Source organism: Microtus pennsylvanicus, chromosome 2 (genome assembly GCF_037038515.1).
Source record: "Microtus pennsylvanicus isolate mMicPen1 chromosome 2, mMicPen1.hap1, whole genome shotgun sequence".
Lineage (NCBI taxonomy): Eukaryota > Metazoa > Chordata > Mammalia > Rodentia > Cricetidae > Microtus > Microtus pennsylvanicus.
The window spans coordinates 142,782,747-142,799,521 of record NC_134580.1 but is presented as its reverse complement, the minus strand read 5'-3'; the positions used below and the strand labels follow the sequence as shown (position 1 = coordinate 142,799,521).

The 16,775-nt window shown below is 49.0% G+C and overlaps 1 protein-coding gene across 1 annotated transcript in view; it reads right to left on the bottom strand.

The window, feature by feature from the left end:
* The window catches only part of Ptpn1 (protein tyrosine phosphatase non-receptor type 1), a 47,011-nt gene extending 30,758 nt beyond the window's left edge, over window positions 1–16,253 (bottom strand). The window contains exon 1 of the mRNA XM_075963145.1: window positions 16,051–16,253. Within this exon, the coding sequence (XP_075819260.1) occupies window positions 16,051–16,113 (63 nt within the window). The 5' untranslated portion in view covers window positions 16,114–16,253. The remainder of the gene's footprint in view (window positions 1–16,050) is intronic.
* Window positions 16,254–16,775: the final 522 nt, after the last annotated feature.

Here is a 16,775-nt window from a genome sequence, read left to right as displayed (position 1 = left end):
GCAAAAGAGGAACATCAACATGGCCTAGATGGGCCCTCTGAGCTGAAGTGTAGGCACATGCAAAGTTCTGTGAGAGTCACCAACAAGTGTAGATAGAAAGGGTTTCTAAGCTTGGTAGGGGCTAAACTAATAATATGCATGTACACGAGAAAAAAAACCACACAGAACACAGTAATCCTAGGCCTCCCTGTTGGCCCAGCACCTAGGAACTTTCTATGTGCTACCCCTGAGAGACACAAACCACAGACAGACTCGTCAGTAAGTAACCAACCATCAGTCACATCACAGTCACACTGATGCTGTAGGAGGAGCCAGGCACCCAACACAGATCTGTGAAAGAGCAGTCAGAGGGGGTACAGGGAGAGATGCCTCAGGTGCACCTGGGAGGAAGAACGAGAATTCTCTCCAGGGAAGGCAGACAGCACATGCAAAGTTTCACAGTGACAGAATCAGTTCAGGACAGGATGGAGCCTTCGAAGTTGCACCCAATATGGGGAAGGCAGAGCATGTTGTGTCCAGTGCTCTGAATTCAAGGCCTCCAGTATTTAAGGGTAAATATATATGAGACAGAGATGGGCAGTGGCTGGGGCAACATCGGGGAGTTAAAGAACAAACAGGGACACACTCAGGATCCAGGCCCAGGATAAACCAGAGAGGTAGAGATTTTTAAAAAAAAAGAGAAAGAAAGCTATGGGAACCAAAGACAATGTTCAAGAAGTTCTGGGGTGCTCTCTCAGTGCCACCCACATCCATGAGGAGTGCAATGCCCAACCCCACAGTGACAATGGTCAAAAACACAACAGAGCAGAGCATAATGGCCTTTAATTCAAGCACTTGGAGGCACAGCAGGCGGATCTCTGTGAGTTTGAGGCCAGCCTGGTCTACAGAGCGAGTTCCAGGACAGCCAGGGCTACACAGATTTTGTTTCAAAACAAAAACAAAACAAAAAGAAAAAAGAGAGAGGGGCAGAAGAACTGAGAGACAGAGAGAAAAAGAGAGAGAGAGAGAGAGAGAGAGAGAGAGAGAGAGAGAGAGAGAGAGGAAGCAGACAGAGGTCAACCACACTAAATGGTGCTCAATCAGGATGTGAAGCATCACGGGTGAGAAAAGCGGAAGATGGCTAGCACAGAGGACCTCTGTGTCAGACTTTATGTCAGTGGCTTGGGAACATGAAGCTCAGCTTCCCTGTGCCTGGGAGTAACTGGAAGGTGAACAATGGGTACAGTGCTAATTTACTGCAAAATCTACCTGCAGTTACAGGACTCAGGGAGGTGAGGCAGGAAGGCCTGTGTTTAAGGCCAACCTGGGCTACAAGTCCAGATGTGGAAGGAAATGTGAAACATAAAGTTCCCAGGACACTGACACAGCCCAGGAGTGGTGCAGCAGTCTTGAGAGGGAGACAAGACAGACCCTGAGCCAGGTAAAGTGGAGGAACAAAGAACGATGGGAAGGGCACGCTTAAAATCCAAGCAGCACAAGCAAGGCCAGGCTAAACTCCCAGCCCAGCCCAGCAACTCAGAAGAGCCCCAAACCACGACTGTGGGCAAGCGCACACACCCGCACCTCTCCAACCCCAAGGGGTTTCCCTCTCCTTTCAGAGAGCAATCAAGGAACTGGGCTGCAAGGCAGAGCTTGTACTGTGCAAGCCCCATTGCTCTCCTGAAGGCATTTGTCTAGTGCCAGTGTTGGCCCACGGACAGATGTGTCTCCGCAAACAGGTCCACAGGCGTGGGACTATGAACAGTTTCTCTGCTCTACCACATGTGCTTAGATAACTACTCAGACATACATGTGAAGGCACAGTAAAACCAGACGGGGACAGCTACAACCCAAGTCACTTCACCTTGAAGACAAAGCAGCACTGCTTGTTCTAGGTCGTCGTCCACCACCAGTAGGGAAAACCCTCTCTGAGGTCTTCAAGCCATTAGTAATCAGCCATTTGCTTCTGTTCTGAGAATGCATCTTTGTGTGTAACCCAGACTGGCCTCAAACTCACAATCCTCCTGCCTCAGCCTTCCAAGTGCTGGGGCTACAGCTGTGTGTTCTCATGCCCGGTGCAGGAATTGCTTTTTAAAAACTACTTGTACTGGCCGAGGATATGGCTCAGTGGTAAAGCCTGGCATGCAGAAGCTCTGGGATTCATTCTTGGCACTGCATGCTTGTGCACAGACACACAGACACACACACACAGAGTGTGATGTGCTCTGCGGCTTCTCATACACATAAGCTTCATAACCAGAATTAAAAGAAGGAAAGAAGGGCTGGGACTACACCTCAGTGGTAGGACACTAGCCTCGCATGAGAGGCCATGGGTTCAATTCCTAGCACCACCAACACCCCCAAAGTAAACAGTCGAGGCTTTCAGAAGGATAGTGTCTGTAGATAATGAGCTTTGACTGTTTCTATGTGGTCAGGAGTTTGATGACTGTAAATAGAAAACTGGCAGTAAGCACTAAGCTATCCACAGCTACTTGAGATAATTTTTGTTTTTAAATTTACTTAACCACAAGTCTCACAAGCTGTAATCCTATGTGAAGGGTTAAATGCCTAAACATCTGTGACTCAGACATTCAAAGTGAGATAACTCTATCTAAATTACAAAAGTAGGAGATTGGGGAGAATGCCTAGTATATAAAGGCACTTTGTCACCTAGCCTGACACCCTGAACTTGATTCCTAGGCTCCACATGGCAGAAAGAGAACCAACTCCTGCAAGTTGTTCTCTGATCTTCACATACATACGACAGAGACACACAGAAGACATGGACACACACAGACACACAGATACAGACATACATACCCAAATACAGAAGCAGAAAGAGGGCTAGGGATAGAGCTCAGGGGTAGAGTGCTTGCCTAGCATGTGTGAAGCTTGAGGTCCAACCTAGAGCACTGTAATAATAGGAACAACAACAAAATAGATGGTTATAATTGATTTATTTTTATTTGTTTATTTATTTATTTTTTGAGGCAGGGTTTGTCTGTGTATCCCTGGCTGTCCAGGAACTTGCTCTGTAGACCTGGCTAGCCTCGAACTCAGAGATCCGCCTGCCCTGGAATGATCTTAAATCTTCTTACAAGGCACTATACTTGAAAGTCACTCAAAGAAAAACCACGTGGATAACAAGAACTACTAGTAAACAGACCATATGCTAGGAGAAGCCACCCAACACCATTAAAAATATCCCTTAAAACCCACAAACACCTGAGACCTTTACTCACAGTGCCTGCTGCAGACTAAGGGCCGACAACACTCGCACCTTCAGTGTACTCTTAGGAAAAAGACAGTCAGTGTCTGAAGTCTTACTTACTTCTTTTGCAATAGGAACTTGCGTACCCCAGGCTGGCACTCACTGTAGAGCTGAAGCTCCTCCTGCCTCTACTTCCCCAGCACTGGGATTCTACGCATGTGCCACAACACTTGCTTCATGCAGAGATGGGGATCAAACCCAGGGCTTTATGCACACTAGACTAGCTAATCCTCAGGCCCTGATTCTTCCTGGGAGTAGCAGGAGAGGCTACTTTATCACAATGGACACTGGTGCCCTGTTTAGTAATGTGCCGTCTTTAAATGCTGGCACCTCTATTATGTCACCCCAACAGAGGGGACAGATAAGAAGGCATTTGTGTGTGAACACATAAGGAGAGACAGGAGTTGTTCTCCACTTGGATTCCTAGCTCTCATGGGAGCAGAGTTCCTTTCACTGTGACCTGGGACTCTGTCACCTGGACTACAAGCTCCTAAGGGCAGGGAGCTTCCTGCCCAGCACTGCCTATCACAGAGCATGGGGGCCCAGCGGCTGGGGCACCTGACAATGAGCTAAGCTGACAGTCGGGGGCTTAGAGCTAGAAGAGCACCGCTGAGAACACCAGAGTCCTGAGGCTGGGCCTGAGCTGAGACTGTGCCATCTGCCCAGTGGTGCAGAGTGCTCCAGTGCGGAACTGGTTTTGTCCTTCGGGGATTCTGCTTTGTGAGGGAAGGTACAAAGCTCAGAACAAAGAACCAACTGTTTCACAGTGTGAAGAACTGCCAATAACGATGGTTTGTTTTTTCTTGTTGCACACACACATCTCTATGAGTTACAGGTGTTCCAGAGAAAGCTTGTCCCATAATTTGCTTAAGGGGACTGTCGTTGCTTTTACTACTCTCTCCATGCAAGTCTTCCAAGGCTGACTTCACCCCTGGACAGAGGGGACAGACTGGAGAAATCATTAAGCACAAATACTTGACACACAGCACTCTACCTAACAAGCCACGGAGCCAGGCATTAAAACAAGCGTCTAGCATTTCTCAGCACAAACAAACTTGGACATACTACTCTTCCCACAGGGCCCATCGAATTTAACTGCCCACTGGACACCAAACATGATTCTTGGAAGTCAAGCACAGGACTACAATCCCAGCACCGGGGAGGCCAAGGCATAAGGAGATGTGAGGCCATTCTGGGTTACACAAGGAGACTATAAAACACACCACCACAAGCACACAGAAAAAGTTCTTGGAAACAGCTGAATATAGGACAAAAATAAAACCACACTCAGTTGTCTGTGTTGGAAAAACAGTGATGATGGCTTCCAATTTCCTTTAAAGTAGCAGGGACCTGAGGATGAAGGGAGGCTGGCAGGAAAGGAGCCACTGCAGACAGTGGTCTTACTTACTCCGTATTGTGCAGTCAGGGGAGCTCCCCTTGGGCCACCTTCACCCCTCTACTCTGATTTTGTTAGTAACACCACACCAACCATGTTCCAAACCAAACACCGTGCCAGTCCCAGCACTAACAATGTACTTAAAGAACCCCAATCTGCCATGACTCGAGGCCCCAAGGACTGGCAGCACACAACACCAGGGACAACGTAAGCCCACGGGACTGAGACAAAGTGAAGACTGCAGACACGTCCAACCAAAGAAGCAGTGACCCTTGGCTCCAGGACCAGGGCCAAGGTAGTTTACACAGCAGGACCCTGGTTCTAAGGCATATCATGCTTCCCCCATAGCCACATCAAAATATAACCCCTAATAGGCTCCTTTTTCTTTTTAATTTTCCAGACAGGGTTTCTCTGTAGTTTTTGGAGCCTGTCTTGGAACTAGCTCTTGTAGACCAAGCTGGCTTCAAACTCACAGAGATCCACCTGCCTCTGCCTCCCGAGTGCTAGGTTTAAAGGCGTGCACCACCACCAAACGGCTAGGCTCCTTTTTCTAAAAATAGTGCAGACCGACAAATGACTGTGGGTAGTCAATTAGTGACAGCTAGGTAGGAGGTTACAAAGTCAGGCAAAAGTCAGCTCTACAATCCAATCATCCTGATGACCCAGGGAGGCTGTGCACGTGGAAGCTCAGGCAGTGGCCACACTAACAGTAACTGGAAAGATGGACTGGAGTCACTGGGGAGCTGGTGAAGAACACTGAGGCTCTATGACCCAACGGTCTTCCACAAACACTCCTTATTACAAACCCTGTGGGAAGGCACTGCACAGAACCTGGGCTCAAAGAGAACTCAGACGGTGGGTGCTGTGCTGAATAAGGCAGAATGAGGCTGGGGTCTGATGACAAAACCCAACAATTGCAGCGTCAGACACAAGAATGTCAAAGGCAACTTCACTCACATTCATTACATTTAGGAATTTATAAAACATACTGATTTACAACCTCAAAGGACATCTTATTTCTAAGGATGAACAAAAGGTTCTTATGGTTCTAACTGGGGTATTGTGAAATTTTAAAGTTTATGTCCCTCTTGGAGATGAGCAGGATCACAAAGCAGCCACAGTGATGCCAAACCCAGGGTAAGAACACAAAGTCTCCATTCTTCCAGAAATGCCAGACCTCTTCTAATTCAAATGACTACAGTTGGGGGCAAAAGATGCAGGCTATGCTGTCAGGCTGTGGTTGTTCTCAGCCTGCATGCCACAGATTGGACCCCAGGTAACTCCTCAAAGACCCAGAGCAGCCTGTGTGGGAACCTGATCTCATTGTCTCTTATCTTTGGGAGTGCTTGTCCTGCGTGGATGGTGAAGAAGAGCCTCACAGCCTGGGACTAAAGCTTTGGCACGCAGAGTCCTGCTAAGAGTAACCAGAACCAAAGACAAACAATGCCTATAATGCGGAGGAGGCTGAGGAAGGCCTCTCAATCAGTCAGCAGAGTCTCTGAGTGGCACACTGCCTTTGATCCCCTTGGCAAAAGCTGCATACTTCAGACAAAGAGCAGAGCTACTTGCTGGGACAGGAGGGTGTCACTGGGCAAAGGAGTCGGTGTGGAAATAATCTCCCCAGGCTCCCACTTGCAGCTGCCCCAGAGCACCGAGAAGGCAGCTTCTGAAACAGAGCCGAGGGCAGAACACAGGCAGTGCCCTGCATTCAAATGTGTCTCTAGAAAGTGAGCCTTAATGGTGAAGGCCATAAAATGAGCCGTGAACAAGAGACTAAAGTTAGCATAGACCACGGATACTCATCACTTCCTTTATGATCTATAACACCAGCAGTAAAGGCATTTGCAAAAGAAAGATGAAGGGCTTGGCTCTGCCCCTCCTCTGCCCAGACGGGCCTTGGCCCCTGGACACTGAATGGACACTGCCAAGGGTGGCAATTCACTGATGTGAAGGTGAGCCAAGGGCAGCCATTAGAGCCCAGTTTGCCCTGAAAAATAAAAAGCACGTTTCACACAGTTCTTCAGTGGTTAGAGAACCGCCACCCCGTCACACTTAAGACAGGAAGTTGTGGAAGACGGCCCACACCCATCTCCAATTGCGTGGCAACAGCAGCTGGGGAATGCCATGCTCCTTTACCTCCCTAGGCCTGTCTACTAAGGCCGGGCACTCCCACCTTTCAAAAGCAACACCTTCCGACAGCTTTACTGAGAAGACCATAGTGGCTGCCACTAAGGGGTGGAGCAAGTTGCAAAAGCAGACTGGCTGAAGAGCAACCCTTCATGAAAAGCCACTTGCTTTTTGGCTTCGAATGGTGATTCCCTCTGTTCCATAATTGCTTTGATCAATTGTGTGATACGTTTATTTGGGATGAAGAGAGGTGGTTCAAGTTCACAAAGAATAAAGCAAGAAGACAGAGCCTGCTGTCTGCTCCTGGCCAGCTTCAACGGTGTCAGCCAAACTGGCAAAGCATTCCCACTAGCAGAGAGAAGAGCGAATGTGGGAAGTCCTCTGCACTGTAACAGACTACACACTGCCTGAGGTGCTGATGCTTCTAGGATTTACCCGTGAGAAACACAGCAAGACTGGAGTGGTATGTTATTTGTATTTTGATAAAGAAATCTTACCTGAAGACCAGAAGCAAAGCTAAAGCCACTAGAGGTCAGGCAGCGGATTTGGGAGATAGAGGCAGAAGGGTCTCTGTGAGTTTAAGGCTACCCTGGACTAAACAAAATCAATGCAGAAACAACTCCAAGTGGTGGTCGCTCACACCTTTAATCCCAGCACTAGAGGGAAAATGTAATGAGAGGAGAAGCTTTGTTTAGTCTGGAGTCGCCGGCCTTGTTAGAGGTAAGAATTCTCTAGTGGCCTGACTGCTTTGCTTTTCTGGTTTTTGGGTTGAACCCCAATTTGCCTCTGGGTTTTTACTATTTGTGCTACAGAAGACACAGTAGCTAGTGCAGGCATCACCTGGCAGCCAGCCTACCTGGCACATCATGCTCTTGAAGTCAGAACACTCAATTCTAAAATAGCACGAGTAGCCGTGGACCAGTCTGCACTCTCCACATCTCTAGTGTGCTTCTTCCGCAGAGAGACCCTGGTATATGAGTGTTCACTGTCCAGTCCAAGGTAATGTGCTAAAATCAGATCACAGCCGATAGGCTTCCACGGTGTAAGTGGTTGCTCACGTACAATAAAGTGGATGCTGTTCCTGAAACTGTCTCTGGAGTGGTCCATCTCCTTGCCCTTTACCAACCCATGGACATTGCTGTCTTGTCAGGGACAGGCTGGTAACACCAGCATCTAGAAAGGCTGGGATACCACATGACTGGGACACAGAACCCTCTGAAACCCAGCTTCAAGAAATGGTGGATTCTCAAGTTCAAAAGAACTGTGAACCTGCTGGTGAGGCTAAATCACCTGCTGTAACTAGGGCTGCCCAGAGATGTGGCCTCATGTGACTGACAGCTTCCTCCTCAGTGCCACATGACTTCACCGACCTACAAGGTGGCAGGAGGCACAGGAGAGCAATCACAGCAGGAGTCTCACTCAAGCTGCACCAAGGAGTAATCAATGGCAACACCCAAAGTAATAACTACGCAAGAAAATGTCCTCACAGCAACACCAGGAGCTGGAGAGACAGGCCGCTCTTCCTGTAGTACAGTGCCCAGCACCAATGGCATGGTATACCTGTAACTCCAGCTGCAGGGAATATTACGCCCTCTTCTGGCCTGTGTGGGAACCTGCAACACATATGCTCACCTGCACCCAGACATGGAGAAAGAAGACAGGCACACACCTTGTAAAAAAAAAAAAAAAAACAGCAACCACTGGTGTTCTCTCGCAGGCCCTTCTCTCTAGAACCCAGTCACACATGTTTGACTCAGAGAGGGCCTGCTTTGTGTTTATCCTTCTAGAAGCAAAAAACTCTGCTGGGATAGAACAGTACACAAGTTACAAGGGGCAAACCCACAACACGACAATGCTTGGCTGGGGGTGTAGCTTACTGACACACTCTCTCTCAGTCAGTTCCTTATTTATTCGACTGAATAAGGCTGTGCTCAGAAGGGACTCCATCTGAGACGTCACGGACGTGTGCATTGCTGTAGACAACTCTGCCATGGCACATGTCTTTCGAGCGGCCAGTCTGCTCAGAATGAACTGCAAACTGGTGGCTGGAATTCAGTCACTATTTAAGTAAGCTTCCTCCTTGGGATGAGGTGTGCTGGGCAGTGAGATGGCCTGAGAAGTAAAGGCACCTGCTGCCAAAGCTGGTGACCCGAGTTCCATCCCCAGGACCCCAAAAGTGGAAGGGGAGAATCAACTTCCTGAGTCTGTCCTCTGACTTGACACATGGGTGAACACACAAGTAAATAAACAACACTCTTTGGAAAGGAAATGGTGTGTCATAACACTGAAAAAGAAAAAAGGCACAAGAAACTGTTTCCAGACAGAGATGTGGCAAGGAGCCCCTCTCTCTGATCAATGCATCTTCAGAATGGGACTCTGGGAGCCCAGTTTGCTGCACTCATCCTCTAGGCCAGTGCCACCAATCAGCCACAAAAGCCACAGACACAGCCCAGGCTTCTCCCTATAAAAAAACCAACCCACCAATCAAACGAACAAAAACAACAACCCCCAAAACAGCAACAAAAAACAAACAAAAATCTAGATCTGGCTGAGAGAGAGGGACCTGGGGACACGAGACCATTTGGCCCCCCAGGCCCCTTTACCAGGTGGCATGGGCTTGGATATATTTCCCAGAGAAAACCAAGACCCACCACTCAGCCAACAGGCTGATGCTGACTGAGTGCACAGTGAAGGGCTGACTGAGGTCTACCTAAGGCACTCACTACTTAATGAGTATTGGCATCTAAGAAACGCCAGTCACAGACTGGATGGTTTCCTGAGCATTTGAAACTGCACCATCACATACAAGGCTGGACACCACTCACACACGAGAGCATGGTTCTACCTACAGTGTAACCTGTGCCAAAGTCATAGGCGTATTAGACTCAGGCTTAGACTCTAGCTATTAGGGGGAAAGGCAGCCTGTGAGATATGGCAGTCCTTGTTGCCAGTTTTCAGACATTCAAAATCTATGGACTGTCAGCAAAGGCTTGGGATGTGTCAGACATGATGGTACATGCCTGTAGTCCCAGGAATTCAGTGACTGAGGCAGGAGAGTTGTGAGCTTCGGGGCAACTTGAGCTCCATAGTGAAAACCTGTGTCAAAAATAAAGAGAATTAGGGGCTGAGGGGAGGGAAGACCAGTTGGCAGAGTGCTTGCCTAGGGGACCTGTGATTCATACCCCACCATAGGCACACTGCATAAACTCAGCACAGCAGCACACACTATGGAAAAGGGGGGGGGATAAGGGTTCAAGGTCAGTTTGATACTTAGTTAGCCTGGGATGCCTACAACTCTGTCTCTAAAGGAAGAGAAGAAAAGCCGCTGAGGTGTCTGAAGTAGAGCTGAGGAAGGGAGACTGTGGCACGTTAGGGTGTCTCCAGAGTGAATGGTTCTGTCCAGTGGTGGGGACTTAGGTACTTTCTCCTGGAGGCCAGCAGATGTGTAAACTCTCAACTTATTCAAATGAAGCTGAGAACAGATGTAGGCTCTCTCTAAAATTACAACATAAGGGCAGCTGCCCCTTGTGCACCCCGCTTTCGTGAACTCTCAAGAGTCAGTTCCTCTGTCTTTTACAGGAAAACCACCCAAGCACTGACTCGAGAAGGGTGCCTAACTGTGGCGGGACACTCACTTTCCCATGTTGCTCACTCCAGGGAGCCCTCTCAGTGAGAACCTTGAATGTCCCTTGAAAAAGAAAGAAAAAACAAAAACAAAACAAAAAACCCAAAAAACCACCAACTCTTTTAAGCTGCTAGCCACACTAGCAAGCCTATAAATTTCTGAGCCTAACTGTATGAGCTGGTGGATGTCTTCAGTTTTACAAGGGTTATTTCAAGAACAATAAGAACTTTTATTACTTAAGGTGAATTTAATGGTCAGCTAGTTCAGGTTCTTTTTATTAAAGGGAGGGAGAGAAAGGAGGAGTGAAGAAACAAGGCAGAAAGATGGGAGCCACCTGGCTCTAGCTGAGACTGTAACACACGGTCAGCCAACGAGAACATCAGATGAGGAAAAAGTTACACTCTTCCCTCGATTGACACTGAGATGGTCTAGTGAGATGGGCTGAACAACACTTGCCTTTACTGACTGGAGTCTGACAGAGAACCGTGTCTTATTTCCCAGAATTAAAATGAAGTGTGAATCACAGCACTGAGTGTGGACTTAACGGGTGTCATCAAAGCATCAAAGCAATCACACAGAAGTGACAGGCTCAGTGCTATTGTTCTGTGTTTTGAACAGGGTCTCACTATGTAGCACTGCCTGTCCTGAAATGCACTAGGTAGACCAGGCTGGTCTCAAACTCACAGAGATCTACTTGTCTCTGCCTCCCAGATTAAAGGCTAAAGGCACGCACCATCAGACCCAACTTCAGAGCTATTAATAAAACAAGTAAAGTCAGCCAGGAGGTGGTGGTGCATGCCTTTAATCTCAGCATTTGGGAGGCAGCAGGAGAATCTCTCAAGGCCAGTCTGGTCTACAGAGCCAGTTCCAGGTGAGTCGGTGCTACACAGAGAAACTCTGTCTCGGGAATTAAAAAAAAAAAGTACATTAGCAATAAATTGCAGAGTCTATGGGTGAAGAACCTGATAGGCCAGATTAGGAAGCAATCAGTTTGGGCTAGAAGATGGTTCAGTGGGCAAAACGCTTGTTATACTGGTATGAGGACTGGATCCCCAGAACCCATGGAAAGCTGGGATAGAGAGCTGCCTGTAACCCCAGTGCCACTATATGAGATGGAAGACCAGAATCCTAGCTGAGACAGGGAGCTGCCTATAACCCCAGTGCTGCTACATGAGATAGATTGGAGACCAGAATCCTCAGAAGCTCATAAGCCAGACATCCTGGCATAAGCAGCAGCGAAACAGCCTGTTATAAACAAGATGGAAGAGCAAAACCAGCACCCAAGCTTGTCCTCTGACCTCTACATGTACACTATAGCACAGATACATGCCCAGGTGCACATGCACGCACACACACAACACACACAGGCTGTACACACAACAAAATAAAGGCAATCAGCTTGTCATCTCTGCAGTGTGAAGGACATGTAAGTGTAGGCTGGCTTATGGGCACTTAGAACACCAAGGTGGGTGACAGGGTGACCAAGCAATGGAAGGTAGGGGAGGGACCCTCAGAGCTACTCAAGTCAAGCACTCCGGCCTACTCAAAACCCACTCAGGGCACCATAGGTGCAGACGTCATCCCAGAAGCAATGACTCAGACAGGACTCTGGGTTTCTATCTAGCACATGCCCAGTCTTCTTGCCAGTACTAGCTGCTGCTGGAGATGAGCACCAGTGCTGCAGGAAAGAAGGGAAGGCAAAATACACAAGGAAGGAAGGGTTCTAGAAGAGACTAGAAAAGGAAAACTGTTGGGGGGCGGGGGGTGAGTGTGGCAGCTCATGTCTATCAGAGTCCAGGCTGGGCCACACTGCAAGATGCATCTCATGAAACATCAAACAAAATCCCTAAGTGCCAGAGAGGTGGCTCAGGGGTACAATGCTTGCCTAGAGTGCATAAGGTACCATTCCAGCACCACCAAAAGAGAAAACAAAGAGAAAAGACAATTATCTCAGTAGATTATCATCCAAAAAGCCTCCACAGGGAGCCTCTCATCATTTCCATCTCAGCACTCAGTATACCAGCATTTCATTCCATTACTCAAAAATACCAGGTCCCGTGGTTCCTACTAAAATGCAAACGGAGCAAGGCAGGCCAGGAGCCTAGCCAAGGGATCTGGTCCTTGAAAACCATTTGCTCTTCCCTGTTTTCCCACTACCCAGCTACTGGATCAGACACTGAATGGGTCCCACTCACTCCGCAGAGCGCCCAGCTACTGTAAACGCAGTCAGGTTGGCAACCAAGGGGGTTTGCGCCTCCCGGCTCTGCTGGAACTCCCTGCTGATTTCCTACCAGCCCAGACAATTTCAAAGGTCTCACATCTCCTCAAAGTACCCATCAGAAACCTAAATTTAGTTCATACAAACCAGGCCAAGCAAGAATATTTAGGTCTCAGAGGTCACTCAAAGTCTAAGAACTTCGCCAGGGTGGTGGTGGCGCATGCCTTTAATCCTAGCACTCGGGAGGCAGAGGCAGGCAAATCTCTGTGAGTTCAAGGCTTGCCTGGTCTACAAGAGCTAGTCCCAGGACAGCTAGGACTGTTACACAGAGAAACCCTGTCTCATAAAACAAAACAAACAAACAAAAATATAAGAACTTCCCAATCTCCATGTCACATATCCCCACCACACAAATACATCAAAATGAATCATGGTGTATAAGTTTTTCTTTTCTACACAAACTATAAACACCGTCCCCTACCTCTGAAGTCAATGGTGTCTAAATAAACATTATTGGAAGGCATCTCCTAGAGCATGACAGCATAAGCTATCTAGAACAGTAAGGAATTTTAGGGCATTACTGATAGATATAACAGGACTTTAACCCAGTGGGTTGTATTTTCGCATGGAGGCAGCTATAACAAGTGTCGGGGGAAGAGTGCCCCACCATACAATGCCTGCCTGTAAAGGAGTTGTCTTGCCTTCAAGTCAGGAGCTACTGGGGTGAGAGATGCTCTTCATCTGAAACAAATCATTCACTGGAAGCGGCAGACTCAAAGCCCTGACCACCAAAGGAGGGCAGTGTCCACACTCCTTCTGTACAATCAAGCCAAGTTTCCCACTAAAACATTTGCAAATTCTGAACGGTAGAAAGCAATTCTTAAGACTATTTCCATATGCAAACAACCCCGACTCTACCGGCCTAAGACAGTCCACAGCCTCAGCCACTTGTTAGCTAGCAGTAAAGTTGAGAAACGCCCAAGACTTGGTGCCTGAAGATATTTTTTTCTTAGGCTGCCACACTTTTGAGTCCCCAGCACTCAAAAGTCCACTTTACTGTTTGTTCTCTGCCCATTTGTTACAGAGTCTGTATATCTTTTTGGTGTACGTAGAAAAGAAATTAGAATAAGGAGAAATTATTTCGCTGCTGTGCTTATGCAGTGTAAGCAAAGCCACACACTCCTTTCTAATTGTGACAAGCTCAAGTAGGACTTTGGATAATGCTGCCCTTATTTTGACACACTATCAAACATTTATTAAAACAAAACAAACAAAAATCCTTCCATTTTCTACCAATTTCTTCACTACCATTTCAACACATTTCTTTGAACTCAAAAAAATAATGGCTTGGGTAAGCTGGCCTTTAAGTGACAACACACCTTTAATCAATCCCAGCACTCAGGAGACAGAGGCAGGTGGATCTCTTTGAATTCCAGGGCAGCCAGAGTGTTACACACAGAAATGCTGTCTCAGGGGGGTGGGGGGTGGGGGGGCAACAACCAGCCAACCAAAAAAGGTACAACTGTAAGATAAAGAGCTACTTTTAAAATGTAAAACAGGGACATACTTCCATATCTAAGAAAATACAAATATTCACACCAGGAAAGCCCATGGTGGGGGGGGGGACACTTGGAACAAGCTGTGGAGACTCTGACCTCTTACTAACTTGTGGGGGCTTAAGTGTGGTAGAGAAATTGGAGAACGAGGGAAATGATTCCAAAGGCAGCCCACTACGAGCCAGCAGCATTCTTAACACAGCCTTAACAAGGCTGAGATGTCCAGGCGGGCCACTCCGACCTAAGAGTGCACAAATGTGTTCAGATCGGTCTGTTTCAGTATTTAAGACCCAACTATCTCCACTTGGGCCAGTCGGTTTAGGAACACCATCTGCACTCAGAATGACTGGCACGGCAATTTCCACGCCATGTCATCCTGGTTTATCCTTGCACTCAATCTGATGTGGAAAATCTGCCCACAGATCTGACTCCTTAGTGGAATCCATCCAACTGTCTCAGAGACTAGACCTGGAACACAAACGCTGCTATCGATTGTTCTACTTACACAGATTACACTAGCTATAAATATCAGCCCAAAAGAAGCTGACCCACATCACACACAGCCCAAGTAAAAAGAACCCTGTCAAGGAATCTGGAAATCAAGGCCACCCAAAAAAAGCTTTTGTCAGTCCAGCACACCACACAGCAGCTTGAGGCTTTTTACTTTTCCAAGTGAAGCTCAAAATAGATTTCAATTCTCCAGCTGATGGGTCTCACCCGCTGCCTTTGAACCCATAAGCTGAAAGCAGAATAAACTGCCTGTTCCCTTTACACAAGGAGCAGGATCTATTTTGCACATGCTTATTTAAGATGCTGGGCGAGTGTGGTTTTGGTTAATCCTCACAACCCCCGCACTGACATTTAATCGGAAGACTTATTTTCTTTAGAGGACTTAGTTGCTCGTAAAGACATCTTTGTGTTTTCAATTCGCTGTTTCATAGCGACAGAGAGAGAGAGAGAGAGAGAGAGAGAGAGAGAGAGAGAATCTACTTTCATAATATTTTATTTATGTACCACCAGACACCCTCAAGCAGACCGGATCTCAGAAAACAGGGCCATCTCAGCCCACGACCTAAGGATAAAAGACACTCATCAAAGAACGCGGCCATCTACAGAGCGCTAAAATCATCTCATTTCCCTGCCTGGAAGGGAAAGAGTTTGGCAACCGGAGGAATGGGTTCCGTGTCCCCCTAGGTTAGTCGTCTAATCTCACGGTTTGCCGCTCCCTGTTCAAAGAGCAAGCCTCCTTCTCTAGCAACCCTGTCGTAATCCCCCTCTCCAAGGCAGCAGACCCTTTGGGTTCAGTCACCCCCACCTCAACATGTCTTTCTCTTCCCAACACTTGTCACCAGCTGCGATGATCTGTATTTGAGTGTCTGTTACTCCAAGCCTCTCTGGGGCAGGGTAAGACTACAGTAGCGTTCAACACACACCATCTCCGGTGCCTAGAGTCGAACAGACTCCCCAACTCACGACCAACAAATGAATGGACAGGAAGGGGTAAGGGGGCTGTCATCCTGGGGCCTCCACGACCGCACACCGAGGCCAGAGCAAAGGAAACGTGCGGGGGTGGGGTGGGGTGTTGCCGAGCTCACCTCCCTCCCCGGGAGACAAAGGAAGAGGGCCTGAGGTGGTCCGGTTCAGACAAGGAAGCAGCGGGGGTGTGGACCAGTGGGGACAAAGGGTGGCTGGGCCGTGTTGGGGTCGGGGTGGGGGTGGGGGCTCAGGAGAGGACACGGTCGGCGGAAAGAAGGCGGCTGTGGGAGGGGGGGACGTGCGAGCCCCGAGGGGGGTCTAGACGCCGGAGCAGCGAGACAGGGGTCTCCTGCTCCCGGAGGGCCGAGGAGACTGCGCGGCCTAGGGGCCCCAGCTCCGCACCTGGTAAATGGCCATCCAGTTCCCGGCCTTGTCGATCTGTTCGAACTCCTTCTCCATCTCCATGGCGGGCCAGGACGGCTGCCCACGTCCCCTCGGCCGTCCGCCGCGCTAGGCCGTGTCGCTCCGCGCCCCAAGGCCCGCCGCCCGCCGCCACCGCAGCCCCAGCCTCCCGAGCCGCGGCTTCTGCATGTCAAGCCGGCAGCCGGAAGTACGCACCCCACCTCGCCGTGAGCTCCGCCCTCTTTACGGAAGGGCCAATCAAATAGCAAGAGGGCTCGCCGGCACTTCCGCGGGGGCGGGGCCGGGGCGGAGCTTAGTGGAAGAGGCCTGGGCTAGAAAGAGATGAACGGCTGCGCGCGCCGCTAGCCGCTTCTCGGGTTCCGCGCTCTGGCGGGTGCGCGCCCGTTGCCCAGGCGACACCTGGCGGCGCGCCCAAGGCGCGTGGGCTGAGGCGGGATTGGCGGGACCGCGAGTTCGAGGCTCAAGCGTGCCGGTTGAGTCACGCGGCGAAGGCGTGGCGAAGGTGTGGCGAAGGCGTGGTAGTTGGGGTGGTGTGTGTGTGTGTGTGTGTGTGTGTGTGTGTGTGTGCGCGCGCGTGCGTGTGTGTGTGTGTGTGTGTAGGGGGAGCAGCATTTCCTGTCCCGTTTTTTCTGTTTTCTCAACCCTGGTAGAACAGGCTGGCCTCGAACTCAGGGAGGTCCACCTGCCACTGCCTCCCAAGTGTT